A 26,592-nucleotide genomic window follows, 5' to 3' on the forward strand; every position below is an offset into this window, starting at 1 on the left:
ACCACCGATCACCATGTCTTCCAAATCCGCAGAAAAGGACAAGTCCAAAGTCCACAAGCTCTCCATCAAGGGGAGTGCAAAACTCGTTGCCGAGTTTGTATGTTTACTCAAAATCAACTATTACTCTCCATGAAGCTAACTAAACCGTCGTATAGTTCCAGTATTCCATTCATACCATCTTGTATGCGACTCAACCTTACCCCTACGCTTTACGACTCAACTAACCCCTGAAATAGATTCCAAAGAGGCGTCTACCCAGCCGAAGACTTCACAGCGTACGCAGTCCCCCTTCCCCTCGACCCCATTAAACCAACCTAACTAACAAAAACCCCAAGCGTAAAAAAGTACGGCCTAAACATGCTAGTGTCCGCGGACGACCAAGTGAAAGCCTACATCAAGAAGATCATGTCGCAGCTGGACAAGTGGATGCAGCACGGCAAGATCAGCAAGCTCGTCATCGTCATCACCGACAAGGACACGGGCGAGCACGTCGAGCGCTGGCAATTCGACGTCCACATCTTCAACGCGCCCTCCAAGTCCAAGAAGTCGTCCAAATCCTCCTCCACCGCCGCCACCGCCTCCAACACCGAGAACGACGCGCCCCCGCCGTCCGCCTCCAACACGGCGTCCCCGGACCCCTCCAAGACCGAGGCCGAGATCCAGGCCGAGATCGCCGCGCTGTTCCGCCAGATCACCGCTTCCGTTACTTTCCTGCCGCAGCTGGCGGGCGATTGCACGTTCAACGTGTTGGTGTACGCTGACGCGGATAGCGATGTGCCTGTCGAGTGGGGAGACAGCGATGCTAAGGAGATCGTCAACGGCGAGAGAGTGCAGTTACGAGGGTTTAGCACCACGAGTCATCGGGTCGAAACGCTGGTCAGCTATAGGTTAGGGGAATGAGATCTCTCATCCGTGGGGTCTTTATGACACATTCTTGCTTTAACTAGAGATGAAACCGCACTGTACGACTGGGGTATGACAAATGAATAGGGGGTAAATCTAACCGGCGTTCTGGGATTTGGACTCTCTTAGCGAGCTCAACAATTGTACTATATCTTATCACATATCAAAGTCATTATCAACCTCACTTCTGGATCTATGATATGCCGGCCAACTAGAGCTACGGGCTTGGAAGGTCTACAACATGTATACGCGTTTCTCGATAGCAACCAATCTATCTTGGTTAGCAACTGAGCATCCCTCAACCGTCTATGCCTTTTTTTTGGTTCCTGTGCTTTGAAAATCACGATGCTTCAACCCTCATTCCTTGGATTCTATGAAGGGAGCTCTAACTATTGTCATGTACACCGATTTCTCCCGCCTGCTTGCCTGCCTACCTGCCTATTCACTGGGCTCCGTTGCTTCCCATCAGTTTACACGGTTGAAAAAGTAGACGTATGCCGTCTTCTTCATCTCCTCTACGTCGCCTGCTTCGACTACCTTCTCGTCGTTGAAAAGTACCCACTTTGGTGTTGTAGTATCCAGCAACTTTCGAATGAACGCCACGTAGTGTCTATCTTCGTGTCAGTACCGAATCACCATGCAGAACTGCAATATAACCTACCCTGTGTGGATACTCGTACCCTTGTGGCATACGATACTCTGCAGTTGGAATGTGGCTGGCAGATCCGCACTACCAGCAGGAGCAGTCTCTTTCTTGTCTCCAGCGGACGGTGTGGCCTCATCACCAAAATCGCCTTGTTCATCTGGATGGCTAAATAGCCACTCAACGGCACGTTCAACATCTCCGTTGGTCTCCTTTAGAGCTTTGCGGGCTTGCGGTGCACCGAATCCCATGGCGCCAAGCATCTCGATCTTCTCAGGGTCCACCGCGGCATTGCCTCCCTGAGTAGCTGGTGCGATAACGAGTGGTTCATCGATGTCAGGATCCTCCATGTGACCGAATAGCCACTCCATAGCTGAAGCGGCGTCCGAGTTGCCAGTTGCATGGAGAGCCTTCTCGCACCGGGGGCGAGGGAATCCCATGGCCATCAACTCTCCAAGCGCAGCCTCGTTTGGAACAAAAGCCGGGGCAGCAGCAGATTCCTCTTCCGGCAGCGGCTCTTCCGACGGTTGGAGCCCGGGCGAGAGATATTCGTCGAGAGGGAACGGCTCATCCCCTACTAAGACAGGAACGTCGACCTTGCGAGGAACCCAGTTCTCGACTGTCATCTTTCGTGCGTTGACTACAAGAGTAGTTGGGAAAGTTTTGAATAGAGAACGTTTCGTGAATCCATCCTTGCTTCCGCATGATGCGCAAGTCAACTCCACCACCTCTTGAGCCGTAAAGTTGTCGAGGCATTGTTTGAGCGAAACAGGCTTGTAACGCGGCCCTTCACCCTCTACAGCCGGAAGCTTTTCTATGGGTACATCGATAAAGATGCTGTCCTGCTCGTTGGTGGTATAGCGCACTTTCTTGCAGCTTAGGCATTGCAGCCGTTGCTCGAGAACGAACCTGAAGGGCTGAGTAGGGTCCGTGAAAGGAGCTGGATGCTGCGATCTAGTGATGAGTTTGACAAGATGTTGTAGAAGCTCGAACGCGTCCTGTTGGCGCATCGTCGAAAACTCGTCGTGGCCTCGACCGATGAGGTGCTTCAGCATGCTAGGAGCTAAGCCTTTTTGGTAAGGGATCTCTGGCGAGCCCTCGGACGCCACAACATCCGTATCCGATTTAGAGTAACGGCCTGACAATAGACCATCCCCTAGTTTGCGAAGTTGCGTCTCGAGATCCTGAGCTGGATCGGGCACGATGGGTAGGTCGACCTCGGGGATATTGTACCGCGCCTGGAAGGCAGGAAGATCGAATAAACACTGTAATATGCTGGCGAGGTAGCAGCTATTTCCCAAATTCTTCAATCCTGTTAGGCCAGGTCCGAATAACGGCTTAAGTTCCTTCCCATCTTCTGTAGTCATGGAAAATTCCCATCGTAGGTTTTGCTCGATCTGCATCTCCGTTAAGCTCTTCTCCGTTTTTACCCGGTCGGAGAGTATGATGCCCCAGTGTGCTAGATGAGTTGCAAGGTCGCCATCCACACGCTCTTCGTCGCATTGGTAGCAGTACACGTCCGCCGTTCCCTCCGGACTGATGGATCCCAGCTTTACAGCAACAGCGTGCTTCGACTCAGTAGCGTGTGCTAAGCCGTGAGAATTACCTCCTACACCACCGAACTGAGCCCGACCGCAGCCCAAGTTACCACATTCCAGACACAACCATAGATTTTCCTTGAGGTCGCACTTCGAACAGTGACCCAAGTCGCTTTGAAGTATGCGACCCTCCTGCTGCTGCAATAAGAGAATATGTTCGCAGGAAGTCAGCTCTTGTTCCCATGCCTTGACCTCCTCTTGTCGCGAGAAAGTATTCGCCTTGAGAATGCCATCCACGATAGGTGCTAGCTTTGGGCTAGTCTTGTCGAGCTCTGTGGAGCACTCTAGGCATTTAACGGCGGTTGTGATATCGTAGCGGTCGGCTTCGGTCTCGGCGGCAATCGCTAGCTTGGTCATCTTCGCGGGAGGTTCATCTTTGACGACCCTTTTTCGAGTTCGACGAATGTTAAGGGCGAGGGGATGACTGCGGGTAACATGGTGAAGCTGTGAATGGGTTCTAACGCCCAGACAGCCTCCGTTGAAGCATTGTAGACAGACGTCGAGACCTTGAGGCTCATCCTATGCTATATGAGTATGGGCGAGCAAAAGTAAGGCTGTGATGATGGGTATGACCACGGCCATTCTACAAGGGAACCTACAATCGAGTCGAAGCACTGGGTGCAGTCTTCACGGTAGACCGACTGGGCTGGCGTCGGAGGGCTCAAGGCTGCAATATGTCACAGAAATGTAAGCCATAGAAACAGATCCGGTGTTGAAGCTTCCCCTCGTCCAGAACTAACTTACAGATGGAATCAAGGTGTGGACATGCCATCTTGAGGGAGAATGAGGGGTGAAGCTGGAAGAGAGTACGGAAGAAGATGTTGGTGAACGGTGGCAGAAATGAGTTACAGAAGTTGTGAGTAACAAGGTTCAAGGAAGTTTTGAAGATTGAGTTTGGTGAAGCAACAAACTACTATATTTGGTTGTATATTCGTTACTAAAATCTAAAACATCCTTCAGGCAAGCAGGCAACTAACCACAGCAACGCAACTACCTAGGCTTGGTAATCGTTGTAATTGTTGTAGGAGCTACCTACAATGTTAAGAAAGCTTCATCTAGAACATGAGGCGCAATGCTTATGGAGGGGTATAGGTACATGTACATTGTACATAGATCAGTCTGCTACCTAAGCGATACACAACCTCGTGCTAACCTGACAGCACTAAGCTGAAGGTTATTGCCCCACGTTGTGCCAGTGACGCGTATCGTACTTACCTAGGTACCTGCTTAGAGCCGTTACCAGCTGATTGGGGCTGTCAGGCAGCAGGCAGATATAGAAAGTCAGAAAAGTTCGGTCGAAACTTCTGTCGGACTCGGAGCTTAATCTGTTTTGGGAGCTGCAAGAAGGATCTGATAAGAAGCTGGAGGGCAAAAGGTGGAGACATCCCACCAAAATACAGTGCTTACGTGGTAAACCGTCATACAATGTGTTTGGAGCACACACTGTATTTCTCCCTAGGACCAACCCCTCTTCACAGTGCATGTACCATCTCCGAGGCTTATGATTTCATCGCAAATTTGAAGGTTTTTGATTCGCCACGTTAACCCCAGATCCATTTTACTACCGAGATCGCCGACAAAGACCGCCATCAACTTTTTTGGGCTTTTGTCATCATCTCCGAATAATAACTCTAGACCTAGCCTGCAAACTTCCTCAGTTTCCATCTCTCCCGTGACATATTTCTTCTCTCAATCGTCATCTTTTGTTTCGCCAACCATCAAACAAGCAAACCTAAGATATCTTCATTCCTCTCAACCATAAACAATTCGCTCAACCCCCAATATCATCCAAATCGCATATCAAAGCCAAATCCACATAACCATCAAAATGTTGTCGCGAACACTCGCCAATACTGCTCGTCGAGCGATCGCATCTGCGAACCCCCGTATTGCCACCCGCCAGATTCTCAACCCGGCCGCCAACGTCGTCCGTCGATCATACCACGAGAAGGTTCTCGACCATTATAGCCGACCGCGCAATGTTGGCTCCATGTTAAAGACGGATGTCGATGTCGGTACCGGTCTAGTAGGCGCTCCGGCTTGCGGCGATGTCATGAAGTTGCAGATCAGAGTTGATCCGAAGGACAACACCATTGCCGACGTCAAGTTCAAGACTTTTGGCTGCGGTAGTGCTATCGCAAGCTCGAGTTATTTAACCGAGCTTGTAAGGGGAATGACCTTGGAGGAGGCCGGACGAATTAAGAATACCGAAATCGCCAAGGAGCTTTGCTTACCGCCCGTCAAGCGTAAGTCATCCCGCCCATCTTCGGGATATCCATATATTCAATATAATGACGATGATGAAACTAATTTTTCATATAGTACACTGCTCTATGTTAGCCGAAGATGCTATCAAGTCCGCCATATCCAACTACTACAGCAAGAACCCTCATGCTAAGCCGACGAACCTTGCTGGTACTGGAGCCAAGTTGCCCAGTGTTGGCGAGGCTGCGGCGGCGACGGCTTAGAGAAATAAAACCTATCGCCACGCTGGATTTATGACTAAGTCATTCGTTAACTTGCATGGGATATGGAGTCTAGGTGCAATCAATAAGGGCGGAAAAGTTGCAGTTTAGGTGATCAACTTGCGGCAGAAAAGAGAAGAAGGGGCAGCAAGGATTAAGCGAACAGATCGACGCGAGTCTTATCTGCCCACAAGGTTATTGTTTTCAGTGAAGGAATATTGTATCTTCAGTACGATTGGAGTTGAGCGTGATGGACTTCTCATCTCATCATCAACTGGGTTGTTGGACTAACATTGTTCGATCACTCATTAATGAGATTCATGGGATGTACCGTAGTCCTGGTTTAGGCAATAAAATTGTAAACCCGGCTTGAGTCTGATGTCCATTGCAAAGTCTTTAGTGAAAAATCCCATCACCATAGTGACTAATTACCCCTGAATGATTCAACATGACCTGAGAATCTTCTTCTTTTATACCACTGATACCGAATTTGGAGTGCTTGATGGCGAAAATAGTCGTTAGATGCCACATAGATTGATTCCGGTACGGTCGGCTGGTTTTAATTGCATCGTGAGGATGAGACAAATTGACGCCACACCAATCCCACATAATTAGCTAAGCCACACTAAGTCCTGATCCACCTAGTGGGATGTCCTTATCTTTATCTTATCGATATCACTGTTCTAATGTTCTAGGTCGGGTTTTTTTTTCGACCTGCTTTTTTGCGCTTGCAACGGCACCCATAACCAACGGTGTATTCTTCGAGGGCCAATTCTTTCGCACAAGGACTGCGACGCTTGAATCCTCTCTTCAAGTTTGGGTTCTAACTGAGTTTCAAAATTCCACCTTAGTAAGCTCGCAGATTCCCGTGAATATGTCGAAGCATCGCCTCGAAGACGCCGAGGAAGTGGAGGCCGCGACTCTCCCGCGCAAGAAGTCCAAGAAGGAGAAGAAAGACAAGAAGGACAGGAAGGATCGCAAAGAAAAGTTGCGAGACCTCGAATCAGCTACGTCGACTCCTCTAGATTCGGCTCTCGAGACGCCTGTATCGGAAGTCGATGGCGAAGTAAAGACGAAGAAAAAGGACAAGAAGGACAAGAAGGAAAAGAAAGACAAGAAGAAGGCTAAGAAGAATGAGGCTGAAACCAACGGCGAACAAACTTCGACAGATGAGGTAAATGGTGAGAAAATAGCTAAGCAAGACACCGCCGAGGTGATCAGCGAGGCGCCATCTCGCGACGAAGTAGACACGGACCGTAAATCGAAGAAGGGAAAGAAAGACAAGAAAGACAAGAAGAAGCGCAAGGCAGAAGACGCATATACCAATGGCGCCTCCAATGGCAATGGCAATACCAGCGGCGAAGCATCAAAAGCTACGAACGGCACTGCCAACGGTTCAACTCCTTCCAACACGCCGCAAACATACGAACAGACTTCCGCCCTCTCTGCTTTGCCCGAAGCTGATATCGCATCCTTTCTGAGCAAACATCAGATCACTGTTAACGATCCTCTTTCCCCTCGCCCTCTCCGGCCCATAATAGAGTTCTCTCACTTGCCGTCTTCATCACTCGTCGCCAAGAACCCCTTTGCTTCCTTCAAGGCCCCGACGCCTATCCAAGCCGCGTCATGGCCCTTCGGGTTGTCAGGCCGCGACATCGTCGGCGTAGCGGAGACTGGTTCTGGAAAAACCATCGCCTTTGGTTTACCTCTGATATCTGCCGTCCTTGGGATGCCTAAGTCAAAAGGTGCCGGTAGGATACGTGCGGTTGTCGTGTCGCCTACGCGAGAGCTCGCTATGCAGACCAACGAGCAACTGGCCAAGCTCGGCGAACTCGTTGGTCTGAAAACTGTATGCGTATACGGTGGCGCACCCAAAGACGAACAGAGAGTCCTACTAAGAAAGGCAGATGTCATCGTTGCGACCCCTGGCCGACTCAAGGACTTTTTGGAAGAAGGATCCATCAAGCTTGAAGGGGCCAAGTTTGTGGTATTAGATGAGGCCGACCGTATGCTGGACAAGGGGTTCGAGGATGATATCAAACGAATCATTGGATGCACACCCAGGAAAGATGAGCGTCAAACCCTCATGTTCACGGCGACCTGGCCGCAGAGCGTACAGGCGCTTGCCTCTACCTTCATGGTGTCACCAGTTAAGATCCAGATAGGCGGAAATGAGAGCGGTGACCTACAAGCGAACGCGAGGATCGAGCAACGCGTCGAAGTTGTGGATCCTCGCGGTAAGGAAGCCCGGCTGCTGCAGCTACTCAAGGCTCAACCCAGGAACGAGCGAGTCTTGGTCTTTTGCCTGTACAAGAAAGAGGCTACTCGGGTCGAGGGTTTCTTACAGCAGCGTGGCATCAAGGTTGTAGGTATCCACGGTGATCTTAGACAGGAGCAGAGGACTCGTAGTCTCGAGGCATTTAAGACAGGACAGACGCCTGTTCTAGTTGCCACGGATGTTGCAGCGCGAGGTTTGGACATTCCCGAGGTCAAGCTGGTGGTCAATGTCACGGTAAGTTTGTATTACTTTTTATATTGATTTGCTATCGTTTGACGTAGAGTACGGCTGCTAACTCGTGATTTCTAGTTTCCTCTCACCATCGAAGATTACGTTCATCGTATTGGCCGTACGGGGCGAGCAGGCAAAACTGGGCACGCCATCACGCTCTTTACTGAACACGACAAGTCACACTCCGGAGAGTAGGTTTCTAGTTCATCTAATCCTGTACGACCTTGGACTCACACTAATGACATCTATTCAGGCTCATCAATATCCTTAAGCAAGCCGGACAACCGGTTCCTGAGGACCTTCTCAAATTTGGAACCACGGTCAAGAAGAAGGCTCACGGTACTTACGGGGCGTTCTTCAAGGACGTCGATATGAACCAGAAGGGCACGAAGATCACGTTCGATGATTAATGATGCTAAAGCGTAGCGGACTACTTTCTATAGAACAAGCAGACTATGTTTAGTCTGGCATTACCCTGCCGCTTGGCTACGGCCGCGGAGGGTGTGATAGCAGCTCAGCAGATATTTGCGTTCAGTATAGGCGCTGAGTTTTACGTTAAACCGTGTAGACGAATAGACATATAAAGGAGTCAGGGAAACTTACATAACGATCGCAAAGGGCACAGCTCGAACTGCAACCGTGATTAGATCTTGAAAAACGTGAGGCGACACAGTGCCGACGGAGATACCGGCTCTCGTCAGAGAAGCCCAAAAGGCAGCAGTAGCCAACGTCGACAGCGCTAAGCCATCCGGAAGAACGCCACTCCAGCCAAAGTCGGCTCCATTACCCCTAAAATATTGCGAAATGAAAGTCCCACTCCAGATAATACGGCACAGCATATTAATGCAATTCGCGTACACGAGACCGGCAGCGCCTAGGTCTAAGACCCGTAAGGAGACGAACCCGGCTACGCCAAAAGCTAAACTGAACGCGCCCATCCACAGGCTCTGTCTATGGACCTCGGACTCCGTAGCAACGGACGAGACAAATGCTTCCGCGACGCCGTTGATGGCCAAGAGAGGGATGTACAGGCAATACCGCGCCAGTACGGCTCCTGCTCCGCTGGTGGACCATTTCGATCCCGCGACGATCTGGATCAGCAGGGGCGCCGCGAAAGGGCCCACCGTGACGACACACACGCCCAGAAGAACGTAGAATTTCAGCAGAGCCTGGAGATCCGACCTAGCCTTAGCGACAACCTGCTTATCCGGCGAACCCTTAGCAGAGGAGAGCAACTTGCTGAAGTAATTCCGGCTGCTCTCCTCGATAGGTTGGAAGACCAAGCGCGCGAGCAAGCCCCCGTAATTATTGGCCAGGGCGTACACGCCCTGCGACCCGGGATCAGAAAGGATAGAGACTAGAAACGTGTCGCCCTGGGTAAGGATGTGCTTCACGAACGATTGCGCCGTCAAGCTAGACGCGAGCTGTAGAGTAGGCTTAAAAAAGTACCCAAGCACGTAACCAGCCCCTGGCCCGTCCGTCTTTTCGCTCTTCTGCTCTAGCGGCGCGCTCCTCTTCAACAGAAGAGAAAAACCCTCGGATGACGCCAGTTGCGCCCCAAACCACATATACACAGCGAGGAGACCGAAGCCGTAGGCCAGCTGTCCGAGCGCGAACGGCAAGACGCCGATTTCGAAGCCCTGCTTCCACGCCCAATTGGCCGCCCCAAAGGTCACCAGACACCGCAGAAACGTCGCGATCGATTCGGCGGCGGCTCGAGGGCCGAAACGCAGTCGGTATTGCAAGATCACAAACGCCGGCTCGGAAAGCAATTCGACAATAGCCGCGACGCCGTAGATGCGGAGCGCGACGTCGAGGTACGGCGTCGCGGCGGTCGAAGCGTCGACGTAGCGGAGATAGGCCCAGCCCAGGCCGACCGAGGAAGCCAGGCCTAGGAGTAAGGATAGGTGGGCGATGTTGATAACAGCCTGGCTGTCTCGCGCGTTCGCGGACCTGGCCTTGGCGGTGTCGCTCGCATTGTCGGACCGCGTGGACGGGCTCTCCTGGCGCTGGATAGCCACGCGCAGGCTTTCGCGAGCGAAGAACAGGACGGAGAGGTAGTACACTTCGAGCTGGGTCGAGACGCCCAGGAGCTGGGCGGTGAGGAAACGGAGGAGCAGCTGGTTGGCGACGAAGGTGACGGCGCGCGACGCGATCTGGAGGACGATGAGCAGGGATGCTCCGCGAACGGCAGAGCCCTGCTTCGGGGTAGTTGGGGAAGCTTGGGGGGCAGCAGTTGGGGGAGTTGGAGAAGGGATTGGGTTAGCCTGCTGCTGTGGTGGCTGCTTGTCTAGACCCTTTGCCATGGTCGCTGGTTCTTCCTTAACCAGGATCGCGTGGCATGTGAAGCGGACTGCGTCGAGCTCACCATCGAACGTTGTGTGGGTATAGGGTGTTGTGTGCTGTGGTGTGTGTTGGAAGAGTGGGAGGGACGAATAGGAGCGGATAGCGTAGGCCCGAGTACAAACGGACAATGGTTGGACGATGATAGGTGATAACTTTTTTAGCGATAGGCATATGGACTAGGACAAAGGTACCGGCCCGGCTTAGAACTGTTTAGGCTCGGAGCTAGTGATAGCGGCCCACTATATTTTGAGTAGGAAATTACGTCGATACGTCCAGATAAAACCTCAATCTTTTTTTTTCTTCCTTTCTCTCTTCTCACACACAGCACAACTCTGTCCATTTCCACAGTTGTCCACCAGGTCTGAAGAATTCCCTTTGCTGCTGCCGGTATAGACAACCATTTGAATATTCTTAGCCATAAGGCTCGTCGAATACGTCCGTATTAAGAGTAATAAATATAACCCGCTACCGAGAATTGGTACCGGATTCGAAGCAGCTAGCATCCAGTGTATCGGACCGATACTTCATGCCTAACCCCCTACTACGACCTTTCTATACACATAGCACTCCAGTCTAGGCCTAGACCGCTTGACCGAAGCAGGGCTTTAAGCTTCTCTAACCGCTAAATAAATGCCAATGTGGAACTCCAGAATTCCGAATGACGCGCGAAGTTGCCATCGTCATCAGTTCCATCATGTTTTTCTTTTCATGCGGACTATTCTATGGAGAATCATCAACTCCACCAGCCCACATCGATATCAGTCCCTAACGACGACGAATTCTAACTGAGAGGAAGCGTTGCATTAACCATCTCGTTTGACGTCAGAAAACTTGGCTGTCGTACATCATCCCAATATAGTAGCCAGCATCAGAAACTGCCTCATACATCTCTTTATGTCACTGCTTACTATTTAGGAACCTTCTAGAGTCAAAACGTCTTATTGGCTGTTATGTAATTCATGTCATATCGCTCAACCCCACAGACAAGTTTCTAGAGGTCCAAAAATATGACATCTTGAACTGACCTTTCTTCGGCGTTACTGCGTAGTATTATACTCAGGTTTCGGCCCTTGGACCTCGAAAGGATTAGGCCCTCTTGCTTGGGCGGAGAAAATGGATAGACGTGGAGAGATGGGGAGATTTGGGGAGAGAATGAGGAGAGAAGATGGGGAAGAAAAAGTCGCCTGACTAATTCATTAGTTTTGACATTAGCTTCGAAGGTTAGAATCGCTAATTCGAACAGGTCCGCTGTCGAAGTTATTATTCTTTTTCTTACAGGCACGTGGATATTCTTCACCTTGGCAGCTAGATCAAGCGAGCAGGCGACTTCTAGCCTCCAGGGACCCAAAAAATCGCCGGCGGTTTCTCAGCGAACGGCACTTGTACGCCCCTTGCAATGTCATCTACGCAGTACAAAGTCCGCTTTATACCGGCTCGCGGGGACTGGGGGTAGAGTACGGGGATTTCTCCATACTTTCACCTATCCACTATGGCCTGCCATGTACTTTTTGGCTCCGACGGATTCCCCGAATCCCTATTCCCCTTTTCAACTTGTATCTTCGTTGCCAGAACGGCGCGATGGTAAGCCACTAATGCAGTGAAGCCTTGCTCCCGCGTCCATCCCGCCTAGGCACAGAGGGCACACCAGGTCATCCTGGCTCTCTACAATATTTGACTCGTACGTTTGATCCAAACTTATTTCGAGATCTGTATTCTCGAAGTGACTCCCCGACGATAGAACGGGGCAGAGGTACCGGCCGAATACAAGCCTCGTGCTGAGGTGTGGGACAAGGGACGCGGAACGAGATGATCTTCTTTCTACTTGAAGAATTCCTGAAACAGCTATTCGTACAGAGCCCTTTCCCTTCCCATAGTTTCCTATAGTTGGGAAACGTCGTACATGTCCCGTAGCTAGAGACATCACGTTGCTCAACCTCAGAGCCTTGCTTATTATTTGACGTCTCCTCGACCATGCGTCAATCCATTGTATAACGTCGACGATGTTATATTCGATGTTTGCTGTGATTTGAATGTAATCGGTCCCGAATATCGAATGGTCAAGATTTGTCGTGCGACCCCAGCGAGATTCTGGTATTCTACAGACTAGACTGCTACAGACTAACAAGCTAGCAAAACGGGCCCATCTTGGGACCCATCTTGGTATCTATTTGGCCTCCCCGAGGGGTCCCCAACTTGATGGGGAAATTCCAAACATCATTGGGGAACTTGGGGACGTTCAGGACGTTCAGAGCCCCATCTTTGAGCTACAATCGGACCGTCCTCTATTAGCCATCCTCGTGATGTATTACTCTGGTAGAGGGTCTTGCCTAGATGGGACACGAAAGGCTTCGACGACGATTCCTAGGATCAAGCTCTTTACTGGGTACCCCTCCTTCGATGTTCCATCTAATAACACCATACAATGTACAATGGCATGTATGGAAAATAGCCAATACCCCAATCCTGATACCCCATTGCCCCCATTGCCATCATCGACCGATAGGTTCGAATTGGCAAAGCTCGGGACAAGGAACAAGGGTTGGGTACTTCTGCAGCTCTCAATGGCTTCTGGACCCCAGTGCCTCGTGTCTTTTCTGGGGCCTTGACCCATACCTCGTCATTTATCTCATTTCTTTGAGATCGGCCATGGTTACCTACATAAATACCATCGCGTCTGCAAGTGATCGGGCTTATTTCGAATATCATTCCGCTGATCTCTAAGCCTCGGGTCTCATATATAAAGCTTGACCATCCGTCACCTAATTTATAACCCTTCTTATCTGGTATTTGTCGACATTGTACCCTATAGATTTCTTGGCATCAAAATAATCCTACGCCATGGCTCGCCTCGTGCTCAAGCCAGAAGAAGAGGCCGGCAAGGCCTGGCCGGCCATCGTCATCGGTTTTTTCGTAGCCTTCGGTGGCGTCTTATTCGGGTACGTCTTATCGAAATCATCGGCGTGTGTATCAACTCGAAGTGTGTATCTGAACTGACTTTGAATATGCAGTTATGATACCGGCACGATCAGCGGTATCCTAGCCATGGACTACTGGCAAAACCTGTTCTCGACGGGCTACGTCAACACGGCAGGTCACAAAGACGTCTCACCCTCTCAATCGTCCGCTATCGTGTCGATCCTGTCAGCGGGTACCTTCTTCGGAGCTTTGGGGTCGCCGCTGTTGGCCGATACCATAGGACGACGATTGGCTCTCATCGCCTCCTCGTTTGTGTTCATTTTCGGTGTCATATTGCAGACCGCTGCTACGGCCTTGCCTCTGTTCTTGGCTGGCCGATTCTTCGCCGGTTTTGGTGTTGGTTTAATTTCCGCTTTGAGTATGTCTCCGTGTGTCCGCGCCGAATTCTAGTCAAGCTGAACTAACGTGTAACTCAGTTCCCCTATACCAGAGTGAGACAGCACCGCGATGGATTCGAGGTGCCATCGTAGGCGCGTATCAATTCGCCATCACGATCGGTCTGCTCTTGGCCGCCATCGTGGATTACGCGACCCAGTACCGTCAAGACACCGGCTCTTACCGAATCCCGATCGCGGTCCAGTTCGCGTGGGCCATCATCCTGATCGTCGGCATGCTCATCCTACCAGAGACGCCGCGATTCCTGATCAAGAAGGGCCAGCACGACAACGCCGCCCGCGCGCTAGGCAAGATTCGCCGGATCGACGCCAACCACCCCGCGATCCAGGACGAGCTGCGCGAGATCGAAGCGAACCACAACTACGAGATGAGCATCGGCAAGGCCTCGTACCTCGACTGCTTCCGCGGCCCCATGCTGAAGCGCCAGCTCACGGGCATGGGCGTGCAAGCGCTGCAGCAGCTCACCGGTATCAACTTCATCTTCTACTACGGAACGCAGTACTTCAAGAACTCGGGCATCCAGGACGCGTTCACGATCCAGATGATCACGTCGTGCATCAACGTCGTGTCGACCATCCCCGGCCTGTGGGCCGTCGACAAGATCGGCCGTCGCCCGCTGCTCCTCTGGGGCGCCGTCGGCATGTGCGCGAGCCAGTTTCTTGTGGCTATGCTCGGGACCCTGACGACGGGCCAGGACGCCAGCGGCAACATCATCGTGTACAATGTGGCCGCGCAGAAGGCGGGCATCGCCTTCATCTGCCTGTACATCTTCTTCTTCGCTAGCACGTGGGGACCGCTCGCGTGGGTCGTCACCGGCGAGATTTTCCCCCTGAAGACGCGTGCCCGGAGCTTGTCCATGACCACCGCCACTAACGTAAGTCTTCTCCCTCCCCTTATTTCTCTTTCCGTAGAAGTTCCCACAGCGGGCTAACTCTCAAAAAACAGTGGCTACTCAACTGGGCAATCGCCTACTCGACGCCCTACCTCGTCAACTACGGCGAGGGCTACGCGAACCTGCAGTCCAAGATCTTCTTCGTCTGGTTCGGCGCCTGCTTCCTCTGCATCTCCTTCGTCTACTTCTTCATCTACGAGACGAAAGGGTTCACGCTCGAGGAGGTCGACGAGCTGTACGCCGAGGTCAGCAGCGCGCGCAAGAGCGCCGGATGGGTCCCCAAGTCGACGTACGCGCAGCGCGAGGGCGGTGGTGTCGTTGAGAGTGCGCAGGGCGAGAAGGGGAGTAGTGGGGCTAGTCACCATGAGGAGCATACGGTATAAGTGTGCTGTGCTTTCGCGCGGCGGTGATGTTTTGGTTTGTTTGAGCAAAGTTGTCCGGTATTGGCATTGGCATTGGCAATCTGTTTGGTTTATATGTTGATTATAGCATATATGACGAGATCGCATTTGGGTTTTTGAGATATCCCCCGAGAAGCATTGAGTCGGGTTAGGAGTGGCGGCATCGTACTACCGGATTGTATATACGGAAAAAGAATAGAGCACCACGAACATTTGAAAGTCACGATTGAGGTCTTTTAAGGTTGTCAATGAATTAAGTACGCGTTAGATGCGTTTTCGCGGTGTCCCTTGCATTACTCATCCCTTGCACGGAAATAGCACTGCAAATAACGAAAAGGTTTTTCATCTCGAAGGGCAGACCACGTTCAAACTAAGAAGCCTCAGGGGGTGTCTCAGGGGGCATATGCAGCCCGTGGAACCCGATCGCGATAGCGAAGTCGCACTCGGCACGTCCCAACTCCAACATGTTCCTCGCATCCAAGCACACGAGGTAGCTCTTCTTACCATGTCCATCGAGCACGACGCTCAGAAGCATGCCGTCATCTTCAGCCACCTCCTCTTTTTCGTAGGACCTCGGACGTTGGATGAAAATCGCCTCGCCCGGTGTATCTCCTTTCTTTCCCTCCCAGTACAAGGCTTCGCGCGTGTCGAGATTCGTCTTGACGATGCAGTCGAAGAGGGTACTGAAGCCGCGACTCACTGTTGTGTACATGAAGCGGTACTTCTTGGTCGCGTAGGCCGGGTTGATGGTCGGTAATTCTCCTGCGAGTGGCGGTCTGAACTCGAGGATATTCTCTGCCTTCTTGCTCGGACTTGATTCCTTCGGCTTCCCCTTTTCGCCGTCGGCATCGAGCTTCGGAATGACGAATTTCCACCTGGTCAGTCGGGCCTGGCAATTGTGGGTGCGTGCCACGTCACTCCAGAAATTTTCGGTCGCGTCGTTTCTTTGAAGGATGACGTCCATCTCGAATTGTCGTATAACGTCGAGCGTAGGGTACTGGATAACATCACAGTGTACGTAAATATCTCCGGTGAATTCGTCCCGCTGCTCGAAAGAGTTGACACTGTGGAAATAGAAACCCGCGGGACTATCGAACGTGGCAACCACACCACGGTCACCAAGACGGTCGATGATGAACCATTTACAAGACTTGGACTCGTCGAAAGGTTCGATTGCGTCGACCATGTTTCCTTCCCACGGAATCTTGACGCCCATCAGACCGAGATGCGAAGATGGGATACAGAAGATGACGAACGAGGGTGAGAGGAAAAAGGAGTGGATATACGCCGGCTTCACGTCTTTGCCATATAATGTAGCTAAAATATCGGTTTTACCCGTCGATGTGCTGGTTCGGAAGATTCGGTACGTAGGAGGGTAACCCAGTTCGAGATTATAATTGAAGAAGTCGCCTGTTTCCGGGTCTCGCTGAGCATGGGCACAGCTAAGGGGTCCTTTGAGGAGAGGATGGAGTGTTTGCTGCTTGGCCATTCCAATAGGTTCTAAAGTTTGCGTGTCGAATTCCTTCATGATACCGATGTCAGAGGTTAACCACATAGACTTGTTACCTCCTCGGTGACCGGCAGACTGGGTTGTGTTCTTGGCGTTCGACGGCAAGCCAGGCACGTTCCCATGGACGACGACCGCGATATTATTATAATCGGGCCCTTGATCTATGGGAGGACCTCGCCACACACTCATAATCTTGGCGAATATGCCGACGCAAGGATCTATACGTTGGCCGAAACTGATATCATGCCGTCGGCCAGTTTTCTTGATATCATCATAGAGGGCTTGGCTTTGACGACGAGACGAATACTCGACTCTGACGGGGGCATCAGCGTTAGTAGGATCGGCGATGATATTGAACTTGTGCGTATGGCCCAACCCGTCGAACCAATGCGTAGTCCGGAAGGTGCCCTTCGGAGTGTCGTCGATGGTGTACTGTCCGGGGCCGGTGCGGAACAAGGTGCCGGCAGCCCAAGTCGGGATCGAACCCTTAACGACGAGTTCTACGGGGCCGCGCACCTCAGTTAAGCCTTCAAACTAATCATCTTTGTTAGTATATGATGTAAATGATAATAAGAATAGTCTAGACTTACTCCTGCCTCGTTAGGCCACTCTTCATGATACGGACCGCCAACAGTCTCGACCGTGGCGTAGTAATCGCATTCTTCTTTCTCCTTTGGGCCTCCGAAAAATTTACTACGCGGGTAGGGATCCATGGTGTCCAAGAGATGGGTTATGTGAGTGTGGTGTGTGGATGTGGCATATGGGTGTGGGTGTCTGGACAAGAGCACAAAGTTTAGAATTTTGGAATGTTTAAATATGCTGACGAAAAGGAAGGAGAGGGATATTAGGCTGTTATAATTTATTTAGTCAGTATCGTAATTTCCTTACTTGAGGGAATAGGTGGGTAACTTACCTGGTGTAAGTAGTTGTAGTTGTACTTGCAGGTGTGGTCGTATTGGTTGATGTTTTATTTTGTAGTCAGGGTCGTGACTGTGATTGTAATCATGCAACTATGTAGTCCTCATATGAAGACATCCATGGATACAAGCTAAGCTCGCTTGCTTGTACCAATGTCTCTAGATGGGTGCTAGAACGGACCACTCCTGGTTATAGCTGGTTAGGATGCGGTAGACACGATAAGGTTCGTCTTCGTGGACGAGCATACCCACGATAATTCCCTTAGAAGATATCACTGGTGGGCGTAGTGGCACTAGTGCACTACTACATACGCGAGTCCGAGAGCTGGTGTCAAAAGTGGCACGGTGCCATGCGAGAACGAAGTAGGACCATACCCTGTTCCAAACGTGGAAACAAGGTGAGATAATGCCTTTAGCTTAGACAAAGGTTTCACAAAGGCTGATGGTAATATAGCCATCGGTTGACGTTATGTGTGTGTATGGATGTGTAGCGCTAGAACACCCGGATTGGTAAAAGCGAAAATGACGTGAGGAAGTAAGGGATAGCCTCCAGTAAATCGTGACGATAATTTGTGATGCACGAATGAGTTAAGGTAATTAATTAAGTGTAGTAGGTTATGTGCAAGGTTTAGTAAATCTTATACTCCTATACTTTGTTCAGAAACATGATATAAGCCGTTAGTGTTAACGAAGCATTTTGTGTTTTCGTAAATCTGAAAAGACAACTTTTAGATGTAAAAATATAGAAAATTGGTAATAACCTCTCCCGTCGGTAAGTAATTAACTACCTACCTAGGAGGTTTAGATACAGGCACCTGCCTAAAGGTAGGTTTCTGTAACTACCTACCATCTATATCCTTTATGGGAAGCTGTACGTACTTATGTGAATACAGGTAGATAGAATGGTAGGACACGAGCTCAACCCTACTACAATACTACAATAACACTGTCCAAAGCTCCAACGTCATGACTCATGAAAGAACAATAAGGTGTATAGTTGTACCTACCTTATTCAGCATCTGAGTCCATTAGCGTCCAATAAGCTTCCAGCGGCTCGGGACATTTGCATCTGACATTAGATCAATGGTCCCGAACACTTGGGTAAGCGGCGTCGAATAGTGCTTTTTCATTGGCTGATTCTCTACGACCTTTGAGACCCGAAACTTATACAGGTGTATCCTTGTACATCTTTCGCATTCGCGTCCAACCACCAATTAAATCGGCAATATTATTTTTACTATTAATGAGAACGGCCGGAGGGCAACCTTTAAAAAAACCAAGACACGCCATCGGAACGGTAGGGCATGATTTTATGGATACTTCTGGAAAGCAACGAAGCGAGCATGCGCTACACGCATGTCATCGTGCACTTCACTGTTAGTGATACTGTACATTTGACTCACCAGCTCCGTTGGTGAGAAATGTAGGAGAATCTCTTCCTAAATTTGGTGTATTTTTACATACCTTTGTATTTGAAGTTTGTGAAGAAAGATGAGATATGACAAATCAAGCCTCAAGTAAATCATCGAACCCATTCTAAACCCCACCCCCTATTTGCACTATTTGTAACTAAGCTATGCCCAAAATGCGTAGTCTCCCCCATCTTTTAGCGAATGAGAGGATTAGTCATGCCCGACGGCTTACCTAACTTCTTCTCCTCCTTTACTTGATTGTGGCTGTTGGTTGGTATCGACATAAGCAAAAACATGGTATTTCCTAGTCGGGGCTGCATCACCTGTAGGAAACGGAGAATTAAGGTACGGCTTGAATATATCCCCAACACGCATTTATGACTACCTAACTAAGACCCCCTCCAAGTGTGATATCGTTCATCCCACTTGTGGTAGATGCAATAAAGCAAGTCGGACTTGCGTCTGGGACGAGAATGAAGAGGCTGGCTTGGTGTTCAAAAGTGAAAATGCCTTCGCTCAGGGTAAACCCCGTCGCCCATGGAAAGCAAGAGAGCGAGACGGAAAAGAAGTAGCAGAAGCATCGGGTTCTTCACCGGATATCTCCGTATCTCCAACTCCACCACCTGCACCTGCCCCTGAAGAGGATGAACCGTTTCGTTTCTGGCTCGAAAACTACATGTTCAGAGACGACGAGATCCCCGAGTTTGTATGCGAGTACAACCACTACATCATAGCCTACCGGGATAAGACTCAGCCCGGGTCGAGTCTGCATTTAGCTGTGTCCGCTCTTTCTCACGCTGTTTTCGGTCGTGCGATGCAAGTAGAGAAGGCCATTGAAAATGCCGATTTGCTATTTTCTCGGAGTATAGCGAGGATGCAGAGTGTGTTTCGTGAACTGACGCAAGAGAATATCCACGAGATTCTAGTCACGGCTATGTTGATGGCCTTCTACGAGGTAATCCATAGCCTTCCAAGTTCATAAAAGCCTCATACTAACTGCACCGGTTGAAGAATATCATGTATGGACATGAGAGACATCACAGCCGGAAAAAAGATTCGTCGTCGTCCTGGGATCCAGACATAACGGGTTCTCGGTTTTGGGAGAATATATGTCATCACAAGGGAGCCGCAGGATTGTTGAAGCTAAGACAAGAACGCGGATGGACGCCAGACCTTCCCCTGGAAAGAGCTGCGCGACGGCAGTTGGTTAGTCGCCGCGTTTAATCTCGTATCATATGCGAAACTGATGATATTGACAAATTAGGTCCGAACGTGTATCCTCCGTGGCATTCCTGCAGCTCCCTGGCTTCAGGATGGCGCAGAGTTCGGCGAAGAAGGTCCTGTGCTAGGTTTGGACTCACTCATGGTCCGTGTAGCTAGCCTTCGCGCGAGATCGTTGCACATTTTCCTTCCGAAGAGTGAGAGGTTCTCATCTCAACTTAGCCCAATCGACATCGCGTCTGAGGCTCGAGACTTAGATATGTCACTAGAATCGTGGTCTCGTAATGTTCCCGAAGACTGGAGGTTTTCCACGCAGCCAGACCTATCAATCGATTCCATGTTCGATGGACTAGTTCACACCTACACCAGTCATGGCCATGCTACCATTTGGAACAGGTACCGTGCTCTTCATATAATCGTCAATAGTATTCGAAAACGAGCGCTCTTCGTCGCTTCCCAATGTTCCTCCCAAACCATATCGACGAATATGGAACAAGAGATGTGTCTTGAGAAGATATCCTTACTTTCAGCAGACTTGTGCAGAGCTATTCCATTTTTCATTGTGCCACAACCTTTGAGACACAATTCCCCTTTCGAGGGACCAAGCAGGGTCAACGAGAATGCCGCCAACGCTCATTATGAGATTTTACCCAAGCTCGCGACACTCCTCGCATGGCCCTTAACATTAGCAGTCAGCACAGATGCCGTACCAGAGCCCCAAAAGCAATGGCTGAAGACGAAACTGAAATCCATTGCTAAATCCCTAGGAGATTCCATCCTAGAAACCGTCGCCGAACAGAGTGAATTCAGGTTCTAAATACCTACATACAGTTTTCATCCCTTTAAAATCGATACACCAGAGCTTCATCAAAAAAGCCCGAACACAGGCTTAGGCACATACGGCTCCTCAAGGAACGCGACCTCCTCAGCCGTCAGCGTCTTCCCCCTCGCGCCGCACGCCTCGTCGATCCTAGCAACGGAGTTGAACCCGACAATCGGCACGGTCCCCTTCGTCCGATGCCACGCCAAATTGACCTGGCTCATCTTCCAGCCCTTCTCCTCCGCCAGCCTCTCCACGCGGCGGATGATCTCCTCGTCGGCGGCCGTGTACCCCTTGCCGATCGGACTCGGCGCCTTAGCGCGGACCGAGTCCTCCTTTCCGAACGGCCGGGCCAGGCTGCCGCCGAAGTTGGGCGAGTACGGCAGCACGCCGACGCCGGTGTCGGCGCAGAACCGGTTCATCTCCCGCTCCTCCTCGCGGTAGCACAGGTGGTAGTAGTTCTGCATGCTGACGAACCGGGTCCACCCCTTGCTCTCGGCGACCGCTTGCATGCGCGCGAACTGCGTCGCCCACATCGAGCTCGCGCCGATGTAGCGCACCTTTCCGGACTGCACGAGGTCGTGCAGCGCTTTCATGGTTTCCTCGATGGGGGTGGCCGGGTCGAAGCGGTGGATCTGGTACAGGTCGATGTAGCTCGTGCCTAGCCTGGCGAGAGAGGCTTCTACGGCGTTGAATATGGCGGCGCGGGAGAGTCCTGTGGTATTGTTATTGAGTCTATTTCTAAATTTTAAGGGGTTTCTTTTCCTCGGCCACTCGGCGAGGGCCGGGATAAAAGGTCACGAGTCGGGTCCTAGGCTACTCACCTCCTTGGTTCACATAGTCCTTAGTTTCCTTGAGCACTGGCCCGAGCGGCGCGGCAAATACGGACACGTCTTCCGCGACGTGGAGGAAGCATTTCGTCATGATGACGACTTTCTCGCGCGGGATCGAATGTTTCCGGAGAGCCTTGCCGATGACCTCTTCGCTCAAGCCATTCGAGTACGCGTTGGCTGTGTCCCAGGTGTTGAGACCTCGGTCATAAGCGGCTTTGAGAATCTCGATGGACGCCTCTTCGTCTAAAACCCACGATTGCCATTTGCTAGAGCCGAGGGACATGGCGCCTAAGATGGGGGTAGATACTTGGAGCCCTGAGGAACCAACTCTGACATATTCGACTTTGGTGCCGTCGAGGCTCTTCTGGACTGATTGCGGAATCTGAGCCATGTTTGGATAGGTATTGTCGTCGCTAGAACCAAGATCTGGCTTGAAGGTTTAATAAACTTCTGGTGTTTTCTATGTGATAAAATATGCTAGGTGATCTGGGAATGACGAGAATTGATTGTCAAAGAGCAAAAGAGCGCAAAGCTCGTCCATTATATATAATCCATTTCTCCTTATGACTCCTTGATCCTGCGTAAGAATAGCGCAAGAGCAGGCAGGCTTCTTCGCATTCTCCGTGACTAGACTCTTCTACGGAGCGTCTAAGTGAAACTATCCGCATCCGCGCAACATAGCCAAGCGAGAGTGTTAATGTAACGGGAGATAAGATGGTGAACCTGTCTAAAAGCCGTGTCTTCCCGATAAGTTCGAGGATACGATACTTGCATACCGGGACGGCATGATATCAGACGGACGTCAGCTAAAAGACGGAGTCTAAGCTTAATCGAGGCTAGTCTACCTAGTTAGAGTCCGCTTGCATACAGGTACCCTCTCATTAATCAGCGGCTCGCGATTTTATCTAGGAACGGTATAGTGGGGAGACTTCGCGGGTTTTTCCAAAAAGGGATAACTCTGGTGGCAGCGACATGGGCGAAGCTTCCCTCCAAGGTTATAACTTCTATGATTCCTTCGAGGCAGAATCTTACCTGTGACTATCGTCAATGTGCATTTCTAATATTTGCTTACCTATTTTCTTGTCCTAGAGTTGATGGAAGATCTAGAGAATCCCCCTCCAGGAATCGAAATATATGAGAGATGAGACACCATATCCGGATGGTTTATGATTGGCTGGACAATTTTCTATATGCCGAAGTCCGACACGGTAGATAGGGGCGCATCACCTCGAGCTCATTACCGACCTACCTGGAAAATAGGTAATGTACTTCGCAAGAGAGTCAATACCTATCAAGGGGGTTGTTGCTGAGCAATTCACACAAACATAGCCTGGCCCCGTACGTATGACGGTATACAGGTTTGTATTACATCAGGGACCATCAAGGTTCTCATTTCTCATGATCCATACTTATACATCTCATCATCCCTCTTCAACACCTTCACCAATCCTCAACTCTTCAATATCTCGTTAGTGTAGGCGAACCCTCACACGCCGGTGAGGAGAACTTAGTCTCGACGAAGACCTTCTGCATCATATCCACACGCTCATCAAACATGGGATACACCTGGGCCAAATCCTCGACGTGAACGCGATGAGAGACCATTTGCAGCGGGTCAAGCTCGCCGTCTTGGATCATCTTCAATAGATCCTCCCAGTACTTGTGGACGGGCGCCTGGCCATTGCCAATGAGCCGGATGCCTCGCTCCATGAGCGATCCGATGTTGAAGTGGTTGGTCTGGATATGTCAGCATATTTGGATCATAAACGTATCAAGAACGGCATAATAACTCACATATCCGACGTAAATGCCAGTGACGCCGCAACGGCCGAAGGCCCTAACGCCTTCAATCATCTCATTGAGGATTTCGCTTGTATCCGTTTCAGCACCGAGGGATATCTCGAGCCAATGCATCCAGCCCTTAGCATATTCTCCAGCGGCACACTTGGCCAAATATATTAGTACTCATGACTATAGTTGGTCAGTCTGAAAGTTACTCACCTCAATAGCAGCATCAGGACCCCTTCCACCGCATAAGTCCTTCAACTTCGACACGACGGTAGGTTTATTCGTCGCGCCGAACGACAACTTCTTATAATCAACGAGCTCCAGCTTATCAACATGAGCCTTCGGCCAATGCTCATCAATAAAAGTAAGCCTCGGCTCCGTATCCACGAAAATGATCTTCGTGGCTCCGGCCTTAACCGCAAAGATGCCAGCCATCTGGCCGATGGGCCCGGCGCCAAATATCGCAACCTGGTCGCCGGGGTACACCGCGGTATCGTGCACGGCGTTGTAACTCGTAGCTAGGACGTCGCTCAGGTACAAAGCCTTCTCGTCGGGCACGTCATCCGGAATCTCGAGCAGATTCACGTCGCCGAGCGGCACGCGCACGTACTCGGCCTGGCCTCCCGCGAAGCCGCCCGAGAAGTGGGAGTAGCCGAACATGCCGGCGGTCTGGCTGCCGTACATGGCGCGCTCGGTGGTGTTCGAGTTGGTTTTCTCACATTGCGACGAGAGCTTTTGCTTGCAGAAGAAGCAGTCGCCGCAGGCGATTTGGAAGGATGCTACGTATCGCTTGCCCTTTTGGACTTTTGTCACGGCCGATCCGACTTCGTCGACGATGCCGCAGAATTCGTGGCCGAGGATGTCGCCTTTGCTTAGTTGGATGACGGATCCTATGCGGGTAGTGTATTAGTTTGACCCTGTACTGAGCATAAAGGAGGTAGGTGTGCTAGATAACGATTGAACGAAGCTCACCGTGGTATAAATGTAAGTCGCTGCCGCAGACGGTGCTGCCGGTAACCTTGAGGATCACGTCGTTCGGTTCGACGATCTTGGGTCGCGGGACATCGAGGACCTGAACATTATTTTCCCCCATCCAACACAAGGCCTTCATCGTTTCCTCCTTTCCCGTCTCTCCGCTTGGGTGGGTGATATCTTGCGCAGTAATTGAACTGCCATCGTGACCGATGACCTTCTCGGCCCCGTATGCTGCCTGTGATGTCGCCATCTTTGTTTTCTGTTGTATTCAATTCGTAGATTGGATAACCCTGTTGTATTCTTCCTATATGAAGTCTATCTTGGTTTACTACGTCTTAGGAATTAATTGCCTTATAATGAGTTACACGAGCCACGGACATCGTGGCAACAATACTCGACATCAGAGCATCATCATAGTGAATCGATCGGTACCATATCGGGACGGATGATATTCCGCCTATGGGGAACGGATAGTAAATCTTTGACAATATTTACACATAAGCATTGTCACAAATGTATGACGTTGCGATGATATCGGATATAAGCCATCTGAGCTGATCTACGTCATGACTAGAGCGACACGGTGCGGGTGCTGTGTCTACGCCGTCCATTCTCTCGGGTAAGTTCCTTAGCAATTTAATAGCAACTGCATAAGATAAGAAAGATAATAATTCTGGTGAAAATGGAGGATATCTCACCCAAATTGGACGTCGCAATTGCTGTTATAAGACAGTATGGTTATCTGATTGTCTTAGCTAAGTTTATTGACTTCAATTGACTTCAACTCCGGTCGTCGGTGATACGTCATACCCTAACCCTAACCCTCAATTGCCTAGGAAGGTCCATCTTCAAGACAGAGGGAAGTCTACCCCTGAGCCTAGTATCCATAGAAACAACGATAGCTTTTATTCCACATCTTCGGATTATTTATTCATATACATTATCATGTACAATATCTATGTGCGAATAAGATCATCGATCAAGTTGCTTTTCTTTACGTAGACCCATTCCAGTTCCTCTCAATCCCTCAAAACATCCTTCCATCTCCTCCTCACATCCTTAATTCAGAGTACCCCTACACCGAAGGCGTCCCAATAGGCACAGCAAAAGCGCTCGGCCCAGTATACCTCTGCGTGATAACAGCGCCGTGCTGCTCCGCGACGAGCTGGTCGGCCGGCACATCGTACGAGCCGGTGAAGTTGGTGTGCGAGTCCTGCGGCGTCGTGACGCTGAGCGTGAGCCCGCCCTGGTCGGGGAGCACGTCCACCGCCCACGAGTACGCGCCCACCTCCGCGCACCCCGTCAGCGGGACCGGCGGCAGGTAGTCCGGCCCCTGCAGCATCAGGCTGCACTGCGCCGGCGACGGGTTGCCTGACGGCGAGGCGCTGGTCGGGTCTGTGATCACGGCGAATTCGTAGCTGGATGATTTGTCAGTGCTGACCATGGTAAAGGTAAGGGAGCCACATACGTGCAGAGAAGACTGTGAGGGATGCATGACGCGGTGAAGTTGGTCACCGAGAAGGAGTTGGCCTGTCTGGGCTTCATGACGGCGCCCGAGACGGTGGCGGCTGCGAAGAGAGCGCTGGCGATGGTGTTGGACTTCATGATGTCGGATGGAATAATGATATTAATTATTTTTGAGTATAGCGATAGTGCGGTAAATCAAGACTTTTTGCTTTTGCTGGTATAAAGCGAGTGTGTTCAAAGATGTAGAACTGATATTAATATATTATGAGTTGGATGATTAGCGAGCGATATCATAGGCCTTCTTCTATCCCGACTATACACGGCGACATCGTCATCTTATATATATATTCCTTGTTGCCATTCGCTACCCCGGCGACACCTCCCGTATGGCAGCAAAGTCGGCTGTGTTCGATGTCTCAAAACGTGTATACTCTATACGGCAGATACGACGTTGCATGCCAACCTTCGGTAGCGACCTCGAAAAAGCTGCCGACCCCAATCAGTCCGATTCGGGTAGGCG

General features: G+C 50.6%; 11 protein-coding genes across 11 annotated transcripts; 5 read left to right on the top strand and 6 right to left on the bottom strand.

Annotated features, from left to right (window-relative positions):
* Positions 1-13: 13 nt before the first annotated feature.
* Positions 14-900, top strand: F4807DRAFT_454646 (DNA-binding protein; the record flags this gene model as incomplete). The annotated part of the gene is made up of 4 exons (XM_048000607.1): positions 14-97; positions 156-181; positions 237-275; positions 336-900. The coding sequence occupies 4 exons, from the start codon at positions 14-16 to the stop codon at positions 898-900; spliced, it is 714 nt and encodes a 237-aa protein (XP_047848931.1).
* A 316-nt stretch (positions 901-1,216) lies between these two features.
* On the bottom strand, positions 1,217-4,264 carry F4807DRAFT_447108 (ubiquitinyl hydrolase). The gene is made up of 3 exons (XM_047999856.1): positions 3,889-4,264; positions 3,744-3,811; positions 1,217-3,663 (listed from the first exon to the last, which is right to left on the bottom strand). The coding sequence occupies exons 1-3, from the start codon at positions 3,914-3,916 to the stop codon at positions 1,561-1,563; spliced, it is 2,199 nt and encodes a 732-aa protein (XP_047848932.1). The 5' UTR covers positions 3,917-4,264; the 3' UTR covers positions 1,217-1,560.
* F4807DRAFT_447111 (FeS cluster assembly scaffold IscU) lies at positions 4,262-6,173 on the top strand. Its single transcript, XM_047999857.1, has 3 exons — positions 4,262-4,481; positions 4,552-5,390; positions 5,467-6,173. The coding sequence occupies exons 2-3, from the start codon at positions 4,973-4,975 to the stop codon at positions 5,610-5,612; spliced, it is 564 nt and encodes a 187-aa protein (XP_047848933.1). The 5' UTR covers positions 4,262-4,481; positions 4,552-4,972; the 3' UTR covers positions 5,613-6,173.
* Positions 6,174-6,343: 170 nt separating this feature from the next.
* Positions 6,344-8,623, top strand: F4807DRAFT_332310 (DEAD-domain-containing protein). The gene is made up of 3 exons (XM_047995284.1): positions 6,344-8,121; positions 8,197-8,309; positions 8,372-8,623. Exons 1-3 carry the CDS (start codon positions 6,484-6,486, stop codon positions 8,526-8,528), a joined length of 1,908 nt encoding a protein of 635 aa, XP_047848934.1. The 5' UTR covers positions 6,344-6,483; the 3' UTR covers positions 8,529-8,623.
* F4807DRAFT_332336 (Rft-1-domain-containing protein) lies at positions 8,369-10,586 on the bottom strand. The gene is made up of 2 exons (XM_047995286.1): positions 8,722-10,586; positions 8,369-8,661 (listed from the first exon to the last, which is right to left on the bottom strand). The coding sequence occupies exons 1-2, from the start codon at positions 10,422-10,424 to the stop codon at positions 8,589-8,591; spliced, it is 1,776 nt and encodes a 591-aa protein (XP_047848935.1). The 5' UTR covers positions 10,425-10,586; the 3' UTR covers positions 8,369-8,588.
* A 2,600-nt stretch (positions 10,587-13,186) lies between these two features.
* Positions 13,187-15,305, top strand: F4807DRAFT_332315 (hexose transporter). The gene is made up of 4 exons (XM_047995285.1): positions 13,187-13,400; positions 13,473-13,798; positions 13,857-14,710; positions 14,782-15,305. Exons 1-4 carry the CDS (start codon positions 13,303-13,305, stop codon positions 15,109-15,111), a joined length of 1,608 nt encoding a protein of 535 aa, XP_047848936.1. The 5' UTR covers positions 13,187-13,302; the 3' UTR covers positions 15,112-15,305.
* A 53-nt stretch (positions 15,306-15,358) lies between these two features.
* F4807DRAFT_447120 (carotenoid oxygenase) lies at positions 15,359-17,540 on the bottom strand. The gene is made up of 2 exons (XM_047999858.1): positions 17,230-17,540; positions 15,359-17,173 (listed from the first exon to the last, which is right to left on the bottom strand). Exons 1-2 carry the CDS (start codon positions 17,350-17,352, stop codon positions 15,500-15,502), a joined length of 1,797 nt encoding a protein of 598 aa, XP_047848937.1. The 5' UTR covers positions 17,353-17,540; the 3' UTR covers positions 15,359-15,499.
* Positions 17,541-19,262: 1,722 nt separating this feature from the next.
* F4807DRAFT_465652 (uncharacterized protein) lies at positions 19,263-21,006 on the top strand (the record flags this gene model as incomplete). The annotated part of the gene is made up of 4 exons (XM_048002302.1): positions 19,263-19,313; positions 19,375-19,923; positions 19,980-20,174; positions 20,233-21,006. 4 exons carry the CDS (start codon positions 19,263-19,265, stop codon positions 21,004-21,006), a joined length of 1,569 nt encoding a protein of 522 aa, XP_047848938.1.
* Positions 21,007-21,031: 25 nt separating this feature from the next.
* Positions 21,032-22,766, bottom strand: F4807DRAFT_332448 (Aldo/keto reductase). Its single transcript, XM_047995290.1, has 2 exons — positions 21,834-22,766; positions 21,032-21,724 (listed from the first exon to the last, which is right to left on the bottom strand). The coding sequence occupies exons 1-2, from the start codon at positions 22,231-22,233 to the stop codon at positions 21,057-21,059; spliced, it is 1,068 nt and encodes a 355-aa protein (XP_047848939.1). The 5' UTR covers positions 22,234-22,766; the 3' UTR covers positions 21,032-21,056.
* Positions 22,767-25,270, bottom strand: F4807DRAFT_332447 (GroES-like protein). The gene is made up of 4 exons (XM_047995289.1): positions 24,603-25,270; positions 23,844-24,520; positions 23,637-23,786; positions 22,767-23,579 (listed from the first exon to the last, which is right to left on the bottom strand). The coding sequence occupies exons 1-4, from the start codon at positions 24,853-24,855 to the stop codon at positions 23,301-23,303; spliced, it is 1,359 nt and encodes a 452-aa protein (XP_047848940.1). The 5' UTR covers positions 24,856-25,270; the 3' UTR covers positions 22,767-23,300.
* A 1-nt stretch (position 25,271) lies between these two features.
* On the bottom strand, positions 25,272-26,447 carry F4807DRAFT_332446 (uncharacterized protein). The gene is made up of 2 exons (XM_047995288.1): positions 26,074-26,447; positions 25,272-26,023 (listed from the first exon to the last, which is right to left on the bottom strand). Exons 1-2 carry the CDS (start codon positions 26,208-26,210, stop codon positions 25,681-25,683), a joined length of 480 nt encoding a protein of 159 aa, XP_047848941.1. The 5' UTR covers positions 26,211-26,447; the 3' UTR covers positions 25,272-25,680.
* Between the last annotated feature and the right edge of the window lie 145 nt (positions 26,448-26,592).

Source organism: Annulohypoxylon truncatum, assembly GCF_022578515.1.
Source record: "Annulohypoxylon truncatum strain CBS 140777 unplaced genomic scaffold F4807scaffold_57, whole genome shotgun sequence".
Classification (NCBI taxonomy): Eukaryota; Fungi; Ascomycota; class Sordariomycetes; order Xylariales; family Hypoxylaceae; genus Annulohypoxylon; species Annulohypoxylon truncatum.

Coding starts and splice junctions, on each gene's coding strand:
- F4807DRAFT_447108 (XM_047999856.1), bottom strand. CDS start 3,916: ATGGCATGTCCACACCTTGATTCCATCT. Junction 3,812..3,888: donor TCCACACCTTGATTCCATCT/GTAAGTTAGTTC, acceptor GACATATTGCAG/CCTTGAGCCCTCCGACGCCA. Junction 3,664..3,743: donor CCCAGTGCTTCGACTCGATT/GTAGGTTCCCTT, acceptor CATATAGCATAG/GATGAGCCTCAAGGTCTCGA.
- F4807DRAFT_447111 (XM_047999857.1), top strand. CDS start 4,973: ATGTTGTCGCGAACACTCGCCAATACTGCTCGTCGAGCGATCGCATCT. Junction 5,391..5,466: donor TTGCTTACCGCCCGTCAAGC/GTAAGTCATCCC, acceptor TTTTTCATATAG/TACACTGCTCTATGTTAGCC.
- F4807DRAFT_332310 (XM_047995284.1), top strand. CDS start 6,484: ATGTCGAAGCATCGCCTCGAAGACGCCGAGGAAGTGGAGGCCGCGACT. Junction 8,122..8,196: donor AGCTGGTGGTCAATGTCACG/GTAAGTTTGTAT, acceptor CGTGATTTCTAG/TTTCCTCTCACCATCGAAGA. Junction 8,310..8,371: donor GACAAGTCACACTCCGGAGA/GTAGGTTTCTAG, acceptor ACATCTATTCAG/GCTCATCAATATCCTTAAGC.
- F4807DRAFT_332336 (XM_047995286.1), bottom strand. CDS start 10,424: ATGGCAAAGGGTCTAGACAAGCAGCCACCACAGCAGCAGGCTAACCCA. Junction 8,662..8,721: donor GTGCCCTTTGCGATCGTTAT/GTAAGTTTCCCT, acceptor CGTAAAACTCAG/CGCCTATACTGAACGCAAAT.
- F4807DRAFT_332315 (XM_047995285.1), top strand. CDS start 13,303: ATGGCTCGCCTCGTGCTCAAGCCAGAAGAAGAGGCCGGCAAGGCCTGG. Junction 13,401..13,472: donor TTCGGTGGCGTCTTATTCGG/GTACGTCTTATC, acceptor TTGAATATGCAG/TTATGATACCGGCACGATCA. Junction 13,799..13,856: donor TGGTTTAATTTCCGCTTTGA/GTATGTCTCCGT, acceptor CGTGTAACTCAG/TTCCCCTATACCAGAGTGAG.
- F4807DRAFT_447120 (XM_047999858.1), bottom strand. CDS start 17,352: ATGGATCCCTACCCGCGTAGTAAATTTTTCGGAGGCCCAAAGGAGAAA. Junction 17,174..17,229: donor AGTGGCCTAACGAGGCAGGA/GTAAGTCTAGAC, acceptor AAAGATGATTAG/TTTGAAGGCTTAACTGAGGT.
- F4807DRAFT_332448 (XM_047995290.1), bottom strand. CDS start 22,233: ATGGCTCAGATTCCGCAATCAGTCCAGAAGAGCCTCGACGGCACCAAA. Junction 21,725..21,833: donor GGACTATGTGAACCAAGGAG/GTGAGTAGCCTA, acceptor ACAATACCACAG/GACTCTCCCGCGCCGCCATA.
- F4807DRAFT_332447 (XM_047995289.1), bottom strand. CDS start 24,855: ATGGCGACATCACAGGCAGCATACGGGGCCGAGAAGGTCATCGGTCAC. Junction 24,521..24,602: donor CGACTTACATTTATACCACG/GTGAGCTTCGTT, acceptor CTACCCGCATAG/GATCCGTCATCCAACTAAGC. Junction 23,580..23,636: donor CTGGCATTTACGTCGGATAT/GTGAGTTATTAT, acceptor TGACATATCCAG/ACCAACCACTTCAACATCGG.
- F4807DRAFT_332446 (XM_047995288.1), bottom strand. CDS start 26,210: ATGAAGTCCAACACCATCGCCAGCGCTCTCTTCGCAGCCGCCACCGTC. Junction 26,024..26,073: donor CCTCACAGTCTTCTCTGCAC/GTATGTGGCTCC, acceptor CAAATCATCCAG/CTACGAATTCGCCGTGATCA.